At 58.1% G+C, this 20,390-nt stretch overlaps 2 protein-coding genes across 2 annotated transcripts; both read left to right on the forward strand.

Annotated features, from left to right (window-relative positions):
- Positions 1 to 596: 596 nt before the first annotated feature.
- LOC116499343 (disintegrin and metalloproteinase domain-containing protein 2-like) lies at positions 597 to 7,038 on the forward strand. The gene is given in 18 exon segments (XM_032204027.1): positions 597 to 799; positions 878 to 956; positions 1,405 to 1,481; positions 1,605 to 1,776; positions 2,293 to 2,358; positions 2,604 to 2,675; positions 2,789 to 2,955; positions 3,077 to 3,158; positions 3,410 to 3,546; positions 3,653 to 3,833; positions 4,038 to 4,127; positions 4,585 to 4,783; positions 5,192 to 5,297; positions 5,609 to 5,792; positions 6,039 to 6,119; positions 6,257 to 6,365; positions 6,651 to 6,795; positions 6,963 to 7,038. Coding segments are annotated over 18 exon segments (2,226 nt in total).
- Positions 7,039 to 9,045: 2,007 nt separating this feature from the next.
- IDO2 (indoleamine 2,3-dioxygenase 2) lies at positions 9,046 to 15,703 on the forward strand. Its single transcript, XM_032204238.1, has 10 exons — positions 9,046 to 9,144; positions 9,869 to 9,964; positions 10,544 to 10,663; positions 10,808 to 10,926; positions 11,234 to 11,248; positions 11,804 to 11,903; positions 12,034 to 12,151; positions 12,323 to 12,374; positions 13,752 to 13,900; positions 15,351 to 15,703. Exons 1-10 carry the CDS (start codon positions 9,046 to 9,048, stop codon positions 15,701 to 15,703), a joined length of 1,221 nt encoding a protein of 406 aa, XP_032060129.1.
- The last annotated feature ends 4,687 nt before the right edge of the window (positions 15,704 to 20,390 follow it).

The following is a 20,390-nucleotide window of genomic DNA, read 5'->3' on the forward strand; positions in this document are numbered from 1 at the left end:
CATGTGGGGAGCAGGGGGAAGCAGCGCTGGGTCAGGACACAGAGCAATTGTCCTCCACCCATCCCTCGAAGCACTTGCACGCCTCCCAGAGGGGTGCAGGCATGCTCCTCAGGGGTTACTTGTGCAAGCAGTGACACGTTCCCGACTGACCTCGCTCTCCCAAAACACCGGGCCCTCTGGCAGGGCTCACACGTGCATGTGGGGAGCGGGTGGGCGCGCCTTTCGGGGAAACGTGCCCCGGGGGGCCCGCGGGGCGCAGCCAGCAGCGGGTGCCCGGCGCCCTCACGCCCGCCCCGCGCCCCCAGGTCGGAGGCCAGCAGCCAGCGCAGCTGGGAGAGGTGAGAGCGAGCCCCGCGCCCTGCGGGCGGTGCGGAGCCCAGCGGGGCCGGGTCTGAGCCGCCCCCCTGCGCTCCCCGCAGCACCACCACCGAGGACAGCGTCTGCGAAGCGGAGCCGGGGCCGGGGCCGGGGCCGGGGCCGGGGCCGGAGCGTCCGTCGGAGCGGGGGCCGTGACGGGGCGGGCAATAAAGGCGCTGGGTGCAGCCGCGAGTCCGCGCCTCTCTCGGGGCCGTTGGTGGCGGCCGTTGGCGGCGGCGATGCGGGCGCTGGTGGTACTGGTGGTGGTACTGGTGGTGCTGGTGGTGGCGCTGGGGCTGCCGGCGCGGGGCCTCGGCCCCGGGGGAGCGGTGCCCGGGCAGCCCCGGTCCCCGGCGCAGCGCCGCCGCCAAGCCCCGCAGCGCGCCCGTGCCTACAGCATCCCCATCGCGGGCACCCCCCGCACCGTGCGCCTGCGGCAGCAGTGAGTGGGGGCACGGCCGCGGGGCGCTGCGGGGCACCGAGCGGGGACCCCAGGGCTCCGTCTGTGCTCTGTGCGCAGAGTGTTCTTGCCAGAGGATCTCCGGATTTATACGGACGGCCGAGGGGGGCTGGCGAAATCCGAGCTGGCGCGTGTGGAGGTACGATATGCCCTGTGTGCCGCGCGATTTTGGGAGCAGTGCTTGCTGCTGAGGTACACCTGAAGAAGTGTGCGGTGAGGTTTCCTTCTGCAGGGATGCTCTGTAGACCTTTTGCTCGCCTCGGGCACTGATCTGCTCCAGGCAGCCCTGGTGAGGGTGTGCATCAGCTCACACCCTGCTGCAGCCATCACGAGTTCCCAGGGACGGTGAGGAGCTGATGAAGGGACGAAGACCGAGCGGTGGTCAGTGCAGGTGTCTGCTCCCAGGGGAGCCCGCAGTGCCGTGCTGCTCCCACGTGCTCTGCGTGCTCCCACCGGGAGCCCGTCCTCTGCAGGGACGGGGACCATGGCACAGGTAGCAGCAAGGTCTGGCGCCTTGCACGCTGCCACACGCTCCAGGTCTTGAGGGAGGAGGCACCACACCAAAGACACGACTTTACTCCTTCCAGCGTGACTGCTTCTACGAAGGCTATGTGGAGGGTTTCCCGGTGTCGCTCGTGGCACTTAGCACCTGCTCTGGACTGAGGTAAGCCTCGGGCTGCCTTTGCCCTGCGGCACAGCCACTAGCAAGAGCACCAGGCTCTGTTGGTACCAGTGGTGCTGGGCTGCTGGAGGAGCCATTCCTGCCGCTCGTGCCTTTGCCTTGCAGTGGGGTCCTGCAGCTCGCAAATACCAGCTATGGGATCAGGCCTTTGGAGGCTGCAGCTGGGTATCAGCACCTCGTTTATCAAATGCGTAATGAAAACGTAGAGACACCATTTGTAGAAAACAGCTCCCTTGCCTGGGCTGCAGAGGTGTCACCAGAGCCGTGGGAAGGAGCAGCAGTGAGTATGCCTCGAGGCCGTGGGGTTTTGGTGCAGTTGTAGCAGTAGGCCCTGGAAATCTTTAGCTGAAGGGTGCCTCAGTTTGTGTAGTAGCATTTGTTCCTGTGTGCATTTGGTACATCCAATGCTAAAGGGCTTCGTGACTCACCGGAGCTAAGGACAAGGTCAGCAGGGGGGTCTGATGGCAGCGCAGGCTCAGCCTGGGTGAGTGGGATGGGGTTTCCTTGCAGCTGCAAGGAGTTCTGCAAACTTCTGTTGCTGTGAATACAGCCCGAATCTGTGGCTGATGTTATTGTGTTGTGGATTATGGAAGGAATGCTTTCCTAGAAGTTTGGTACTGTTTGTCCTACAGCTCCAAATCGTTGTGGATCCCATTAACTGACTGTGGAACTAAATGTCTCTTCTGCAAGTTGATACAAATTGCAGAGGCTAGTCTCTCTGGGTAATTTTTTGGGGGTATTTTTGTTGCTGTTTAGTTTGCTGTGGTTTGGTTTGGGTTTATATTTCCTTAAGGGCAACGAAGCTGTCCACAGATCCCCACGATATCTGGAAATGCATGTAGTTTTGGACAAAGCTCTGGTGAGTCTTTGCATCCTCTCCATCATAAATTGTTTTCTCTATGAAAAAACTCTGCAACAATTTCAGAACTTCACAGAACATCAAGGGAAGCATGCATGGGGCTTGACAGTCCCCATGAAATGGAAACTAACTCCCTTGGGCATGGATAATAATATGTTATGGCAGGAGCTGCAGTGAGCCCTGGGGAGCTGGTCCTGCTGCCTCACACAGTGCACTCAGATGCTCCTGTGTCTGTTGTCTTTCAGTATGACTACATGGGAGCAGACAAGGATGCAGTGACAGCCAAGATAGTCCAGCTTTTCAGCTACGTGAACAGTGTGAGTTGCTTTTGGTTGTTTGTGGCAAATGTGTTGCAGTGGTAAGGAAAAGCAAGCGGGGAACTGTTGAGCAGCTGGGCTCTGGACCAGCCGTGGTGTCTGTCTGCTTCCAGATGTTTTCACGCCTCAATCTGACGATAGCGCTCTCTTCACTGGAGCTTTGGACAGAAAAGAACAAAATTCCTACCATGGGAGATGCTGAGGAGTTGCTGCAGAGATTTTTGCAGTGGAAAAACATACATCGTGTTCTGCGGCTCCAGGACATAACATTCTTATTCGTGTAAGAAGGGGCTGGCTGTGATAGCTGGCACGGGGATGAGAGGAGTAGGACGGTGTCAATACAGAGGCATGAGCATACACATGAGCAGCATGTGTAGGGCTCAGTCTGCGCTGTTCCTCAGCTACAGGGAGCAGTCCCCTTCCACGGGGGCATCTTCTGCGAAGAAGCTGTGTCTCAAGAACCACGCTGGAGGGGTTGCCTTGGTACGCAGCCTGTCTGTTTGTACCCCTAGCCTCCCGTGTGTTGGCACGGTGCTGAGCTGTGCCTCCAGGTGAGCCCATGCCTACCCAAAGGGCGAGGAACGCCGGCAGCACTCCGTAGGGCACGGAGCCCCTGGGGGTGATGGAGCAGGGACCCCAGGGCTGTCAGTGCCTCGCAGCCCACCGGAGCCCCAGAGCAGAGTGAGTTTGCTGCAAGGACAACGCTCTGAGGTCTGCCCGTGTTGCCCTCGCAGTACCGAAGCACTATGACGCTGGAGGCATTCTCAGTCGTCGTGGCCCAGCTGCTGGGGCTCAGCCTAGGGATGGTGTACGACGACCCCGGGAGCTGTCACTGCGCGGGAGCTGCCTGCATAATGCAGCCCAGTGCGGTGTAAGGCTCCCTGTCCTTGCAGCATGCCCAGGGTTTGCAGGGTGAAGCCCCAAGTGCTCTGTCCGTGCCGCCCATGTGGGCGCCAGCCTTGTCCTCTGGCTTACAGGCACTCGGCTGGCACCAAAGCCTTCAGCAGCTGCAGCATAAGAGACTTCCAGCGTTTTCTTGCCACTGGAGAAGGGCAGTGCCTGTTGAACAGGCCAACGATGGACGTGTCGTATAAAGCTCCTGTGTGCGGCAACAAAGTGGTGGAGCCAGGAGAGGCTTGTGACTGCGGGTCGGTAGAGGTTAGTTGTGAGCCTCGGTACAGTAGGAAAGAGCCATGTCCCGTGCCCCCGGGGGGAGAGCTCTCCAAAGAGGGGTGTGAATCTCATGCCTCATCAGGAGGCTGCAGACAGCCACTGCTGAGGGGAAGCCCGAGCTCTCTGCTGAGCTCCTGTACCCACAGGAGGGGTGTGAGCTCTCCTGACTGCCTGTGCTGGTGCCTCCAGGAGTGCCGGCGCGATCTCTGTTGTACTGTGGGGTGCAAAAGGAGGAAAGGGGTGCAGTGCCTGTCGGGCCCGTGCTGCTGGAAGTGCAAGGTAAGCTGTGCAGCAGCAGTGGGAACACTCAGGAATAGCCTTTGCATGTGCAGGGCATGTGCAATGGGACTTGGTGGGGACAAGTGGCTGCGTTTCCAGCTGTGAGTACTGGCTGCTCTGCTGTGAGGGGTCGGAGAGCACAGGTGAGTGAAGTGAGCTGTGTGACGTGGTGGTGCCGGTGAAGTGCCTTTGTGTCAAGAAGGTGCTTTAAGGAGCAGGTACCATGCCTTCTCCTGAAGTACCGAGATGAAGGATATGCCAACTGTACGGACATATGTTAATGTTGCGGGGGTAAACATGGTTAGTGGAGAGCTTTGAAATTGTGTGGGTAGATTTTTCCCAATCCTGATCTAAACTGTAAAGCCAATATTTGCTTTGCCCTAAGAGGAGATCTGTTCTGTTGTCTGTGAGTGCATGTGCTATGCAAAGCTCCTCTTGTTCTGCCTCTTCCCACCAGTTTGCAAAAAGCGGCACGTTGTGTAGAACCAGCTCCGAGGATGAGTGTGAGCTGAAGGAATATTGCAACGGCACCTCTGGGGAGTGCACGGCCAACCAGTGGGTGATGGACGGGCATCCCTGCAGCAGGAACACCGCCTTCTGCTACAGAGGAGCTTGCCAGACAGCTGACAAGCAGTGTCAGGACATCTTCGGCAAAGGTAAGGGCTGCAGGGGGGCTGTTTGTTGTGCGTGAAATGTAAGGCTGTGGACAAGAATCATCAAAACAGGAAACCCTGGCAGCCCAGCCTGTGTGCAGGCAAAAACAGGCAGCAAGAGTGGAAGAAAATGTGTGTTGGGAGGTCTCTTGACTTCAGCCTTGTAGCACAGAGCTGACGGGCAGGCTGTGGTGGGGCTGGGTGGCAGCTGCAGCACCGCACAGCAGCAGCAGGCTGTTGGGAGCACGGCAAGGTGAGCACTGTGTCCAGGCTCCTGCACGGCCATGGCACCCAGTGCCTGTGAGAGCCAGCAGCCCTCAGCATCATCGGGTGGCCCCGGCAGTGATGTCCAGCCCTGAGGTGGAGAGAGAGGCCTTTTGCCAGTCTGTGAGTGATACTATGTGTTTGCAGGCGCCAAAAATGGACCCTCGGCCTGCTACGAGGAAATTAATGGCCAAAGGGACAGAATGGGACACTGCGGCTCCAACCACAGCGGGTACCAGAGCTGTGCATGGAAGTAAGTGCTGTAGGAACCCCAGGGGCCTCTGTCTAGGTCCGTGGCAGCAGGGAGCCCGACTGCACTGCAGGGCAGGACGGGAGCACACGGATGCGTCGCCCTCAGCACCGGGGAGGAGCGCACTGCCCTGGGGTGCGTGGGCTGCCAGGCAGATGAGAGAAGGGCACGTGGCAGATGTAAGCATGCCGTGTCCGTGTGCTGCAAATCGGCTGTTTGGGATCTGTTCTCCAAGCCCTCGGTGCAACCGATGGAGAGGAACAGAAGGGTGAAGGTGTCTTGTGTGAAGTCCTCTGCTCTCCGTGCCTTTGCAGGGATCTCCAGTGCGGGAAGCTCATCTGCGAGTATCCAGGTAACGTGCCTTTCACCAAGGAGAAGGCTGCGGTGATCTACACGCGGGTGCAGAACACGCTGTGCATCACGCTGGACTACATGAGGCCTCCCGCAGCGAGGGACCCGATGCTGGTGAAGGATGGCACTGTCTGTGGCGACCACAAGGTGACGTGCCGTGGCTCTTAGGAAAGGAGGACTTGCAGGAAGTGTTTCTGCAGTAGTGGTGTCGGAGACCCACGGGCAGTCAGTGGCTTTTCCTGTGGTTGCATCCTGAAGGGGTTGGGGTTGGTGCATGGATTGTGCGAACCCCATCGCACGGGGTCAGGCTGGAAACCCATGTCTGTCCCGAGCAGGAGATGGGTGTTACTGCCTGCTGCGTGCTGTCTGCTGACCCCTACGTTTGTGTTTTAGATCTGCATGAATCAGAAGTGTGTGTCTGCTGCTGTCTTGAAGTATGATTGTGACATAAAGAAAAAATGCAACAATCATGGGGTAAGTTACAGTGCCGCATGTCCTTGTTTTTTTTGGACCATCCCGCTCTCCCAAGATGCACCTTGCAAAAGCAAGGAAATGTGTTCGTGATCTTTTGTAGCCAACAGAAATCATTTCTCTCCCTCTCTGTCGCACAGGTGTGCAATAACAAAGGGACTTGCCATTGCCACGCTGGCTGGAAGCCACCGAACTGCCGGGAGAAAGCAGGGAAGCAGGGAGGGAGCAAAGACAGCCCGCTCAGCGCCGGTGAGCAGCGAGGGCAGCGACCCTCTGGGCTGTGGGAAAGGAGAAAAGAAAAAGGGCAGGAGTTGGAGCGGAATAACAGAATTACGGGCTGTTGAGGTGGGAAGGGACCTCTGCAGGTCTTCTCCAGCATCCTTGCTCAAGCAGGGCCACCTAGGCCCACTCACCCAGGCCCAGGTTGCTGCCGTTCCCTTTCTGGCCGTGGCTCGCACGGGGGGAGCCTTGCTGTCCCGAGAAGTGCGCTGCTGTGGGCTGAAGGAGGTTGTTCCCTGTGCCTAGATGAAGTAGGCCTGCAGAACAAGGACCCGCTGAAGATGTGGCTGCTTCTCACCTTCTGCCTCTTTGTGCCCGTCCTCATTGGGGTCATCCTCTTGGTGGTGAAGAGAAAGGAGCTGAGGCAGTGTCTCTACACAGAGCAGCTGGAAATAGATGAGTAAGTCTGCTCCCCTCGCCTCGGGCTCAGATGCAGTTGTAGGTGACAGTAAAGGGAGAGCCTGGACCTGCACCCTTGCCATGCGGTGTGCACGAGGGGGAGAGAGGAGAGGGGAGGCAGTGCTGTTGGGCTTGGTGACTGGGGGCAACTCCCTGCTCCCACCCTAGGTTTGAAGATAAAGAAAGCACTGAGGAGGAGGGGAGCGTGTTGGATGCGTAGCAAAATAGCTGGAGAGGACTTTAAAGGTAAGTCGTTGCCAAAGTCACCCAAGTTTTGTGCCGATGTTGTAAACAGTCTGCACGTGGTGGCACAGCTGGCAGTGGAAACTGGGGAACAGGAGCAGTCTGTGTGCCTCTGCACCAGCAGGTACGGGGTGTTAGGGGGAGCGTCAGGGCAAGGGCACTGCAGGTGGCCCAGGCATCACTGTGGAGGGCAGGCGGCAGGTTCCTGGCTGCTGGCAGTTCCTGCAGCACATCGGCACCCAGGCACCAACAGACGTGGCCAGGGAGGTCGCAGGAGCTGGAGAGGGCAGTCACGAGGCGGCAGCCGGTCAAATGTCCTTGGGACGTGGCTGCGGGTGACAGCCAGGAGGTGACGAACTCCCGTGTGACGGAGCGGAGAGGCTTGGAGGCGCTCCCTGGGATGGGAGCGGGTGCACGGTGGGGCAGCTGCTGCAGCTCACGGCGAGTCTCAGGGTGGTGCCGTGCCACACACGGGGGGCAGGCAAGGTCTGGGGGGCTGTGGTCACTGCGTGAGGGGCTGGCGGGGACTAACGGGCATCCCTGTTGTGTGCTTGGCAGCTGCCTGCAGGGCTCTGGACTTTGGGGAGCACTGGAAGGAAGATGCAGCAGCGCAGCACACAGAGACATTTGTGGTCCCAGGTTTGGGATGTAACCCACAACAGCCACGTGGCCCCCCAGGGGCTGTGTGCGGGGGGTGTTGAAGCCTGTCTGAGGGATGCTAAGTCTGTAGTTTGTGTTTTTTTGTGTGTTGTTCAATAAAAGGTGTTTCTGATGCCTGAGTCCTGTGATCCCTGCGGAGCAATGCCTTGCCAGGAGGGCCAGGGAGGGCAAGGGGACTGCGCCTTTCAGAGGCTGCCCAGAGGGGGGCTTTGAGTGCTGTGTGTGTGCAGCTGTGCTTCGCCCAGGGAGGAACAACGAGGAGCAGGCCTGGAGAGCAGACACTGCTGTTGCTGCAGCCCTTTTTGCTGTGCTGCAATTGCACCGGCACCTGCGGGATGGAGGTAGGGGAGGGGGGGACTGATCTGCAGGGGGACAAAGGCAGCACCACACTGAAATGTGATTTTCAGCAGCCTCCTCTGCAGGGTCTCGTTTGGCCTACTTTCATCCATCTCCGGCCAGACAGTGGCACAAGCCACCCGATGGGCAGGGAGTTTTGGTGCTGTGCAGGACAGTTAGGTCAGAAACCCTCAGACCCTCATCACAAGGACGTCTAATCCCCCTCTGTCAGCTCTGACTCCCCTGGGGCTGGGTGTGTGCAGCCCTGGGGAGAGCACGGGGAGCCCACGGTGCAGGCACAATTAAAGCCATCATTAGAATCTTGTGCTTTGTTTGGCAATGGGAATTTAATGACAACCTCAGCTCACGCTCAGTCATTAGGGAGTTAGCTGGAAATGCAGATAAATCCTCAGCTGACATGAAATGTGGATTAGGGAGTTTTACTCCCTGCCATGCAGCACTTACTTTGTGGCAGCAGCTTCAGTTGTGGCTCCCATTAATTTATTTTGGCTGCACTGGGCATATTATTAGCACGTAAATCAGCAGCACCTTATGCAAGCACGGGGCTCGGGATGCAGTTGATGCCTGATGGAGCATACATCGCTCCTGCGGGGACAAGGCGCTTGGAGCCCCTGCTCGGGGGGGTCACCAGCTGGGTGCAGACCCTGCCGTGAGCCATGGGCAGCAGCCACCAATGCTGCTGAGGAGATCCCAGGCTGGGGGGGCAGCCCACAGCCCCCACCTGCAGCAAGGAGCCTTCCCCGAGCCCGCTCCAGAGGTGGATGCTGACGAGGACGGGGCTCGGCGCTTGCTCCACGACATTGGCTTATCAGCAACCTTTAATCGTGTTTGCTCGACCCCTCTGGCCGCAGGCGGCCGGAGCCTCACCTGCCCCCCCAGGACAAGGTTCGTGGCCGGGGCGCGCTGTGCTGGCTCAGCACATACCGGGCGCGGGGCAGTCGGTGCCTCCACAGAGCCGCAGCGCGTCCCGGCCCCACGGCCAGCACCGGGGATGGAGGCCGGCGATGGGAAGGAGGAGACCCCGCTCTCCTTGGCACTGAGCCGGTTTCAGCTCTCGGAGGATTACGGCTTCCTGCTTCCCAACCCTCTGGTAGGAGATGGCCGTGCCACCGTGCCCGTGGGCTGCAGGAAACAGCAGGGAAATAGAGGGGCTGGTGATGTTTGGGTGTCCATTTAACGCTATTTTACAAGGGTTTGGAAAATCAGTGAGGAATGCCTGTGATACTTCGGGTCAGGCAGCTTCATAGGACAAATTCCTCGCTTTAAAAATTACACTGGCTGCAGCACGTGGCACAGGAGAGAGGGGAAGGAGCTCTGCAATTCAGATATTGGCCTTGGATTTACAGGATTTCACAGGAGTACGAGGAGAGAATTTAGAAGGCAACTCTCCCATGCTGAAAGCAGAGCCATTTGTCACTGGGGCGCAATTTACAGAGGGAGCTCTCAGGGACAGGCAGATACTTGTTTATTGTCCATTAATTCCCCATCATGCAGGCTGATATTACAAGAGGGGGAACCAGACATAAACCATTAGCTGCGACTCCCAGGGCTGGATGGATGCTGGAGCCCGGGCTGGCTGACAGCCGCTTCCCCCCCCTGCAGAAACCTCTGCCCATGCCACAAGGGTGGGGGGCACGGGGTGGGGGGGTGTGGGGTGGGCTCCTGCCCCAGCTCCGTGCAGGCTCCCCAGCAGCACCAGCAGCAGCCCTCGGCACCGTATTGCTGTGCTGGAGCACAGGGAGAGGAGCGCTGCAGGCGCTGTGCGGGGGGCTGTGTGCTGACAGCCCCCCCCTTGCTTCTCATCTCCTCCCAAGACGGAGCTGCCGGCCCCCTACGGCCCGTGGATGGAGATTGCCCGCGAGCTGCCCCAGCTGATTGCGAGCCATCGGCTCCGCTCTCGCGTTCACCAGGTAAACGTGCGGCCGCTGCTGGTGCTGGTGCGCCCTCAACCTCGGTCTGGCATAGCTGAGTCTGCAAATGCCACGGAAAAGCAAAGCAAATCTCCTGACTGCCTGTGCTGGCAGGATCCCCGTGTACGGGCAGCTCCGTGTGTGTGTGTGTGTGCTGCTCCTGCCTTAGCTGGTGCTGCTGTAGGGAAGGGCGCTGTGTATGGAAAGCACACGGAGTTGGTTATAACTAACATGATGCAGAGGCAAAGCCTTCGGCACAGAAATAGCTCCTGACACAGCTGCTGGGCTGTCCCAGCCGGCCAAGGCAGGCCGGAGTGCGGTGGCAGGGGAAACCCTCTAGATGTCACGAGAGCTGCAGCTCCCGCGTTCCTCCCGGCACCGGGCAGTGACACCCCCGGGGTTCCTGCAAACCATCACACGCAGCAAACCAGTCAGTCCATAGCGAGCGGTGCAGGGCTGGGGGGAAAGGAAAAGGGCAGGGAGAGGTGACTGGAGGGGCACTCCTGGCTGGGGGGGCACACAGGGAATACACTCTTTGTACAGCTGCGGTGCTCCGTGCTCACCAGGGTCTCTTTGTAGATGCCCCAGCTGAGCACACGGCACCTCCGAGGGCGCGAGGAGCTGTACTTGGCCCATCTGGTGCTCAGCTTCATCACCATGGGCTACCTGTGGCAGGAGGGCGAGGAGGGCACCGTGAAGGTAACCGCAGGTTCCCCTGCTCGCGGGGAGCTGGCGCACGCTCTGCTCCCCTGGGACCGCAGCCAGAGCCGTCCCGCTGGGGCCGAGCCTCCTTCCCAAGGCCAGAGCTGGGGCACAACCTCTCCCGTGCTTTGTGCCCCCCAGGTCCTGCCCCGCCACCTCGCTGTCCCCTTCTGGGAGGTGTCGCAGGCCCTCGGGCTCCCCCCCATCCTCAGCCACGCAGACTTTGTCTTGGCCAACTGGAGGAGGAAGGACCCCAGCGGGTAAACAGCGAACGCGGCTCCTGCGGCTGGGTCAGCGGCAACGAGCCCGCACAGCTCCAGTCCTGACCAAAACCTCTTAAACCCGGCATAGCTGGGGGGCAGCTCGCAGCTAAGGGCCGGGGAGGGGATTTGCCCCATGGGCATGGGGGCAAGCGGGAGCATCTGCCCGAGGGATGGTGCTGCCTCTGGTGAGCAAACTCGTTTGTGTTAGGCAGCACAGGCCATTGCTAGAACGATTTATAACACCTCTCTCTCTCCCTCTCCCCTTTCCCTGTGTATTTGCTGGCAATGCCCAAAATGCCTGCAGGCCTCTGGAAATTGAGTAAGTATTTAAGATGCTTATTTATTTTCTAACAGTATTAGTTTTGTTTGAATTGTATTAGTGCTCCTACACTGCAGGGCTCTGCTTAGGTTAAACCTCTCTCTCGGTACACGAGCAGAAGAAAAACAGCTCGGTCCTTGGCACACAACCACCACTGAAACAACAGCAAAGCCACCATGGTCACGGCTGAACCGTGGCTGATCCAGGCTGTGCAGAGCCTGGCTGCCAGGGACCAGACTTGTAGCCCAGCGAGGGCACAAGGAGGATTCAGGATCCCTCAGAGCCAGAGCAGAGCCTGTTGGTCCCTTTTGCCCCGTGCCCACTTCCCTTTGCTCAGGGTGCAGAAGGCTCTGCAACAGGAAGGATTTTGCATGGGTGGGGGAGCTGAGGTCCGTCCTGATGCTGGGTGGAGGGGTGGCTGCACGCAGCAGCTCCTCCAAAAATCTCACCCACCCCTGGGAGGCAGCAGCAGAGCTCAGCTCCCTGCCAGGATGCAGCGTCAGGGCTGGGGGGCATGTGAGGGCAGGGGGAAGGCTGCTGCTGACTGCCTTGCAGGAACCTTGACACCATCATATCGCTGCCCGGGGGAGAGAGCCTGAGGGGGTTCATCCTCGTCACCTTCCTGGTGGAGAAGGCGGCGGTGCCTGGCATTAAGGTAGGGCACGAGTCCCTGCTGTGCCCTGCAGCTGCCTGGCCCCAGAGCCCAGCCCTCAGGGCTGCCAGCGAGTACCCCGAGCACATCCCAGCCCCTCCATCGCTTTGTGCTCCCCCTCTGCTCCTCGCAGGCGATCCCTCAGGCCATTCGTGCCATCCGGCAGCTTGACGAGGAGACCCTGCACCAGGCCCTGCAGGGGCTGGCGACGGCCATCGGGGCCATGGGCAAGGCTCTGCAGAGGATGCACGGTAACAGCAGCCTGGGGCAGCCCTCGGGGTGCCGTGCACGGGGCTGCTCACCAGCTGCACTGCATGAATGTGCTGGTGCTTGGCCCAGAGAGCAGCTCATAAAGGTCCTGCCCATGGGAAACGCCGATGCAGACTGCCCGCAGTGACACCTCCAATCCAATTTTCTCCTAGATTACGTGGATCCTGCAGTGTTTTATGCCGTGATCCGGATCTTTCTCTCTGGGTGAGTATGGAGCATTTCCATTCCTCCACAGACACCACGGGCAGGGGGAGCAGGGGCTCCGCTGGGAAGGGGGAGCCCTGTTGGGGCTGCTCAGTTGGGCAAGGCAGCAGTATGGCAAAAAGAGCTCAGCGCCGTGGTTTTGTTATCCATCTTCCCTGCTGGGCTGCAAGCATCCCAAACTGCTCCACTCTTGGGCTTCTCAGGGGGTTTCTATTTTTATTTCTATTCGGCATATCTCAGCATTCCTCAGTCAAAAGGCTCCATGCATCCTGATTATGTTTCTTTCATTTTTTATCCCAACTGACCTTGTCTTGATGGTCATCAGCTTGGAAAAACATGCCTTTTAAATTCCCTTCTGCTTAGAAGAACTTCCCACTACTAGAGGTTACTATAAATACATCCATGGGAGAGCTAAAAATATTAAGGTATTTGATAATGAATCTATTTTCTCTGCAATTTGAGCAAAATCTGCAGTCAAACAGCCCTAACAGCCAGTACTGAAAGCTTCATGAAATGGTGCATTCTTTGGAAGGTCAAGAGATATTTTTGTGCCAGGCACATTATCTCTCTGAAATTATAACTTCTCTTTCCATTTGCAAGAGAGCATTTATCCATTTTTGCACAACAGGAGCATAAACCAGTGTGACACGGGCTGAGAGCTAATGGTGTTTGGGGCGGGGGGGGCAGCAGCGCTGCCCAGTTCCCAGCCCTACTGAGGGCGAGCGTCTTTTATGAGAGGGAGGAAATCACATTACGGGCTTGTGCTCTGCTAAATAAATAAAGACTCTCCTGCACTGTCTTTAAAGACATCATCAGCAAGAATGGAGAAAAATCCAAAGTCAAAACTTCAAGGGCTCAGAGGAGCTCTTGTGTGGCTCTTACTGGTGCAGAGGCAACTGGGTAGCTCCTACTGGGGACTCAGGGAACTAATGCCTGAGGTGCTGCTGTTCTATCCTGCGCAGCAGGGCAGCCGATCCCCTCTTGCCTGCTCAGTGCCAACCCCCAGGACCTGGCCAGGGGCTGGGGACGTGGCCACGGCAGGGGCTGGTCCCAGGAGCATGCCCTGGGGTGAATGCCGGAGCCTGGAGCCCCACACAGTGATCCCTCGCTTGTGGGAAGAAAGGTAGCGATGGATTTCTCCCCACAGCTGCAACCTTGCTGGGCACCTTGGTGTGGTGTTCAGTTCCCAAATTTATCCTGTGCTTGAGGACAGCTGGCAAGGCTCAGTGAGGGGGAAGCGATCCAAGGACGGGGTCAGGAAGGTTTTACCCCAGCTTGTCAGCCCAGGGTCACTTCTCTGCAGTCTGACCTGCTGACAAAGCGTGGGGGCTTCGCTGCGTGGCCACCCCCTTCCTGAGCACCTTGTGCCTGGCTCAGCTGGAAGGACAACCCCGCGATGCCGGACGGGCTGGTGTACGAAGGGGTCTCCGAGGAGCCCATGGCCTTCTCGGGAGGGAGCGCGGCACAGAGCACCATCCTGCATGCTTTTGATGAGCTCTTGGGGATTCGCCACAGCCAGGAAAGCAGTAAGTCAAACACTTCTTCCTTTTAAAAAAAAATCTATAATAATTTGGGGGGCACAGAACCAAGCCAGCACATTTCCTGTGGCTTTGCCTACAGCAGATTTACCAGCTGATAGGGCCGTGTCTCCAGCTCGCCCTCCCCAAAGCCCTGTCACAGCATCTGGCTGGGAAGAGGCTCTCCCCAGTACATTACAGAGGAAGTCCATAAATGAGGCTCTGGCAAGCACCTCCACGCTGCTATAAATTCCCGGAGGGACAGACTTTGTTTTTTGCATGTCAACTTTTTACTGAGGTTATATATGGGTACAGAGATGAGGGAGAAGAGCATGCCAGCATCCTGCCAGTAACTGAGCTCATCCATTCACATAGCTTTGCAATAGTCTGGCCCACAACAGAATATATTTATCAGAAATTAGTGAAACCATGCTAATAGCAAACAATAAATAAAGGCTGAGAGCAAGGGCTAAAACCTGCCTTTTAGGGTTAAAAGCAACTCTAATGAAGCACTGACCTAATATGGGTTTTCTTTCTCAATTCATTTATTGCACCAAGACAGATGAGAGGACAGGAGACTGTGAGGAGGATCTTATCTGGCACTAAATGGCATAGCTCAGTGCCAGGACAGAGGTGGGGTTGGGCAGAAGGGAGCAGCCACCAGGAGGTTTGTTTTGGGATTTTGGTGCTTGCAGGCAGTACGCCACAGCACCTGCAAGCAGAGGGCTTCCCCAGGCACTGACGGGGGACCCAACACAGCACTTGAGGGGCTCAGGCCCCTGCTTGCTCCTGTGCTGGGCTCCAGCCCAGGGGTCTGGGAGGCAAAAGCCCTGGGTAAGCTCCTGGCTGGCTGGGATGCAGCCGCCCCTGCACAGCCTTCCCAAGGGCATCCAGGTGAGGATCAGCACAGGTAGGAAAGGGCAGGGGCAGCCCCAGTAAATGCCAGCTGAGAAGAGTTTTGAGAGCATTTACATTGCGTTATGGAAGGGACCCAGCTATCTGCAGCTCCTCTTCTCTTTGATTTACATTACACCTGCTCCTGAGGTCCTCTGTTGGTTTATTAACTTTATTAGTTTTTCCAGGTACACAGACAGACCTTCATGGAGTAAGCAAGAAGAGGAAAATCCAATATTTCAGTCTAAAGAAATGCCTGGCATCTATATAGTTTTCCCACATGCCCCTAGCTTAGCAGGGATATATTTCACCAAGATATGAGACAGGATCAGAGATGGGAATATTTGTCATCTTGCATTTCAGGCACAGAATCACGCTGCAGTATCTTGAGCAGGTTTCCTGCCACCTACGTGGCTGCACCCGCCGGGTTAAGGACACCCAGGCTTTGCAATGTGCGACTCGTGCCCACCGACTGCACCGGCACCCTGGCTGCAGCCCGGCCGCTCTCCGAGAGCTTCCTCCCATCTCCCCTCAACTTCTTTCTTCCTCTGCTGGTGTTTTGCAGCCGCGTTCCTGCACAGGATGAGGGACTACATGCCTCCTCCCCACCGAGCCTTCATCGAGGAGATCGGCCGGGCCCCCTCCCTGAAGCAGCACGTGCTCTGCTCCGGGGACGCGCGGCTGCGGGCGGCTTTCAACCACTGTGTCACCGCGCTGGCAGACTTCAGGTCCTGCCACATCGCCATCGTCACCAAGTACATCGCCGTGGCCAAAGCCAAGGCAGGGCGGGCGGCGGTGGGCGGCTGGGCTGGGAGGCCCCCGGCCGCGCTGGAGGCCAAAGGGACCGGGGGGTCGCACATCTTCAGCTTCCTGAAGAGCGTCAGGGACACCACCAGGGACGGGCTGATAAGCGCCTGACGCCCCGGCGGCTGAGGGCAGGCCCAGGAGGCCGCAGGACTCAGGCTGGTGTCTGCAGTGCATGAGCCAAACGGTGACCGTCACTGACACCCCCTCCCACCCTCCCTCCTTCCCTGCAGCCCCTTCCCACTCGCGCAGGTCCCAGGCTCAGAGCAAGCTGCCTCCCTCCTCCCTAATTCCAAGTCCCTTGCTCTGCAGCATCCCTGCCTGCCCCACACCACCTGTGGGGGTCGTGCACGGCAGCCACCCCCACCAGGACCCCACCATGGCTCAGACCCCACAGCTGGCAGGCCAGGCACTGCCCCTACTGGGGTCTCATCCCCGAATGCAGCCAGGGCTGCGGTGCTGCCATGGGCCTGCTCTCCTCAGCTGCTGGAGGCTGGCGCTAGCAGATACACACCCAAAGCACCTCTGCTGCTGGAGGTTCTAGTTCTGGGCTAAGTTAATTAAGAGCAGGTCCCTTCCAGGCCCAGTCTGCATATCTGCTGTGATTATTTTTCCATGATTTCATGATTCTCTGCTGGAGGTTGCCAGGGCAAACGCTGTGCCACTGTCCATAGCCCCCCACGGAGCACCCAGCGCGGCCCCACGGCGCCAGCAGGAGCGTGGCACCTCGGAGCCCCTCGGCGGAGGCTGCAGGAGCAACTTGGAGAGCATGGGAATTGCACAGGCTAATAAAGCTGGGATTCCTAAAAGCTGTCTGCGCTGCACGGCTCGCCCTTCCCCTGCAAGGGCACAGGACGCGGGTGGAAGCGCCGGGCCCCCAGCCTTGAGCCCGCTCCCATCGCGAGGTGGCAGCAGCATCCTGCGCTGCGCCGGGCGGGGAGCGCGCCTGGCGGCACGGGAGCGCAGCTGGTGCGGGGAGGCAGAGGAAGCACAATTTGGGTTTGTATTTCACGAGTGCTGCAGTGAGTGCTGGGGGGGCCGTGGGGCGCAATCGGTTTGCAGGACAGGAGCTTTCCGCTGCCTTTGGCACCCGCGTCTGTTAGCCTCGGCTCCTCTCGCCCCCCGGAGAAATGAAGTACAGCACTGCAACACCACGGCAGGGCACGTTCCTTCAGAGCCCAGGGCTGCCGGGCACGTGCAGGTCCCAAACCATGAAGGCAGCCTCAGGTCACCAGCTCCCATCACACCTTTACGGAGTGGGATGCGGCGATCCTCGTGGGTCCTTTCCAGCTTGGGGTATTCTGTGATTCTTTCAGCCTGAACCTGGCATTGGGCTGACAAAAACAAGCTGCCTGGTCTAAAAAATAGGGCTCTTGATTGCCCCACATCTCCCTATTATTTAACAGGTCTGCTTACTGAAATGCCTGCTTCCAGTCTGAGTAACAGGCAGAGATCTGAAATGGATGCTGGGGCTGGGGCTGGGCCACAGTTACTGGAGTCTGCTGGAGTCACTCAGGGCCAGATGAAGGGGGGATGCGGAGGAGAGACATGAGCAGACAGGGGCAGCGAGGGGCCCCAAGGAGCGGGTGGTCGCTTGACAGTGAGGCGCCGAGTGATGAGAGTGTGCTTTTATTCTCCATTACCAGCTTGAGTGTTCAGGATGCCACCAGGGTAACGCAGCAACTTCTGGGCAGACACAGAGTTCACTTACTTCTCAGTGATCAATATTGTGCTGTGGCAGGGGACATATGGTTTCCAAAAGGGCCCAGCAAAGGAAAACCTCCCCAGATGAAGCCAAGGTCCTCCCCTGGGCTCTGGAGCAGGGGATACATGCAGCACCCAGCCCAAGGCAGGGGTCAGCCTGAGACAGAAGCACCACAGCACGTGAAGCAAGAGCAGCCAACAAGCCCTCAGCTCCACACTTCTGCGGCGGCTGCGCAGCTTTTCATAACACCAGATGCCCAAGTGGCCTGATTTTACAGAGAGCACCCCCAAATCCCTCGGCGTTGGCATCCTGAGGGAAATCAGGCCATATGCAGCCGTGTTTTGTCTGCCCGGGTGTGCTGGCACGGCCACCAGAGACAGGTTTCACACCCAATCAGTGTCTCAATGCAAAAATAGCTCTGGCAGTGCCACTTCTCCTGCACTATCAGAAGAAAGTCAAGGTCCTTTGAAATGAGGTTTCATTCCCATAAGGGTAACAAAAAGCTCAGCACACAGCGCCTTGAATTATTAAAGCTCCTTGCTAAATTCTATTTTGTGCCCTCTTTTGAAAGGCAGTCTTAAAACTGGGGCTTAGGCGAAGATATCTTCAGTAAACAGCCTATAGGAACATGTCAGCACCTTTAAATCTTTGTCTGGCAGCCCTCATTCCACTCGATCTTCATTTCTGAATAGCTACTGCATATTTTATGTAGGAAATATTTCATACTGATGATTGTCTTGGTCTATTACATTTCAGACCATTTCAGGCAAACAGCAAACTGGAGGGAAAAAAAAGTCACTCTGGCTAAATGAAAAATATAATGAGGGCTCCCAGGGAGCTCATGCAGATGGCCACTGGGGGGGAGACGCAGGGGCTGTCCCCGTGCTGCAGAGCACCTAAGCAAAGGCTGGTCGGCAGCGATGCCAGCGCCAAGCCAGGGCAAAGGGTCCCCAGAAGGCGCTGTCCTTGTTGCAAACCCTCCTGGAGCCCTCACTCCCTGCCCCTGCACGGGCAGAGCCCCGGCAAAGCTCAACCAGGGGAGGGAGGGTGCAGATCTGTGCCACCTCTGCAGGGAAATGGAGCAGGGCAGCCAGAGGAGAGGTGGGAGGGCTCCGGGACCCTCCTGCGGGGATCCTGGGCTCTGCCAGCACTGCTGCGGGGATGAGGAAGGCGCCTGAATTGCTGTGTGCTTCCTCAGAAACTGCTTCTGAGCCCACAGCTTTCCCAGGCCGACAAACGACACAGCGAGGGCTCATCAGATCTGACTAGAGTTTACGAAACGCTGTGAGAGAGAAGCATGCAGTGACAGCACAGGCATTAATCAGCTTCATCTCCTTTAAAGTCGGTGCGGGCGGGCCCTGCGCGCTCAGCGCCCAGACAGTGATGCACGGCCCCTTCCTGTCTCTGCTCCCGGCAGGCTGGGACAGCTTCTCTGCGAGGGCTTTGATTTCTCTCTGTTTCCAAACCACTGCTGTCTAATATTGATCACAAGACGCAGACATCTAAGGTCTCAGGTGCATTACGACTGGAGGCACATTGCATTTAAATTATTTAGTGGGCCCCGTGCCTAAAGATGCCACAACACATTTGAAAATAACACGGCGCTTGGCAACTGTTGTGCAAGAGCAAAGGAAATTCTGAAGAGAGGTGCATGGTGCTGGTCGCTGCCCAGAGCCTGCAGGGCACCCGAAGCACCGGGCAGAATTAGGCCCATTTATTCAGCTCTTTATTAAAGTCGTACAGCAAAAGAGCAGTCCCGGCTGGATGTGCCCAAGGGCCAGGCTGGGAATTCCTGCAAGTTCCTGTGATCGCTGCTCCCTGCAGGGAGCTCGGGGCCCTCTCGGAGCTGTTGCTGCCCCAGGCCCAGCTCCCAGGTGGATTTCTCCTCGTTTAGCTGCCCAGCAGCGCTGCCAGGCTGGGGCTGTGCCCGGGCTTTGTTCCGCCCCCCTGAGTCAGGCAGCACCTGCCGGATCAGCTGGGAAAGATCCCTGCCAGAGAGCTGATGCAAAAACCAACAGGAATGCCACAGCCTTCAGCTGCAAGCAGAGCAGTGGCTGCAGGCCCAGCTTAGCACTGCCCACACAGAAAACTGCCTTATCAATACAAACAGAGGTGCTGCCCCAGCTGGACTGATGCACACATTTCCATTGCGAGACTCTGCAGCATGGGGCCCGCCCAGCAGGCACGGCACAGCACAGCACAGCATGGCACAGCACGGCACAGCACGGCACAGCACGGCACTCCCCGTCCCGCTCTGTGAGTCCGCCTTCTGCAGACACGAGCGCAGCACACTCAGGTGCTCTGCCACCCATTTTCCAGTCTAGTGTCTCGCCCAGCTGCTGACGCAGAGGCACAATGACTTTTTCCAGGTGCTGCAGCCCTTTTTCTTTACAACCCAGGCAAAGGCAGCCCGGGGAGGGATCGTTCTTGTACCCTGCCTGGAAACCCTAGAGGAGGATGCTCTGCTCTTCGAAAGTCCCTTGTGTAGTGCATGAACAGGGTGAAAGGCGGAAAGGCACCTTGTTACCCTCCCCACCTCAGGTAACGCATGGGAAACAGTCCTGGCTGCATCCCCCAGCCCTGCTGTTTTCCCAGGCAAAAGCCAAAACGAACAGCAACCTCTGCTGCCGCTGGAGCAGGAACTGGGCTGCCCCAAACCCTGGGCTCAGCTCCTGCCCTCCCCTGGCAGCTGGAATCTCTGGTGGGCCCTGGGGGGGTGACTTGGGGGCCAGGGGTGCTCCAGGTGCTTCCCAGCTCTCAGAAACTCCGTGTACAAGCTCCCGAGCTGCCTCTCCCCGCTTGCAGCCGCTCCCCGTGGCGGCTGGGAGGCCGGTACCGCTCCCGCAGCACTCGCAGCCGCCTGGCACGCTGAGCAAGTGCTTTGCCACGACTCCTGCTACCACTCCGGTGAATATTTGAAATCGAACAAGAATATAAACATTTGGATTCTCGACACTTCTCAACCCCAACCTTATTTATCATACTTGGCTGTGCTCCTGGAGCCAGGGCCAGAAGAAGCTCCAAACGGTTTAGGTTATTTAACATGCTGCACATAGATCAATCTTGCTCTCCCTTCTAGCCACAGGCTTCCCTCTG

Source organism: Aythya fuligula, chromosome 27 (genome assembly GCF_009819795.1).
Source record: "Aythya fuligula isolate bAytFul2 chromosome 27, bAytFul2.pri, whole genome shotgun sequence".
Lineage (NCBI taxonomy): Eukaryota > Metazoa > Chordata > Aves > Anseriformes > Anatidae > Aythya > Aythya fuligula.

Coding starts and splice junctions, on each gene's coding strand:
- IDO2 (XM_032204238.1), top strand. CDS start 9,046: ATGGAGGCCGGCGATGGGAAGGAGGAGACCCCGCTCTCCTTGGCACTG. Junction 11,904..12,033: donor CGGCGGTGCCTGGCATTAAG/GTAGGGCACGAG, acceptor TGCTCCTCGCAG/GCGATCCCTCAGGCCATTCG. Junction 13,901..15,350: donor TCGCCACAGCCAGGAAAGCA/GTAAGTCAAACA, acceptor GGTGTTTTGCAG/CCGCGTTCCTGCACAGGATG.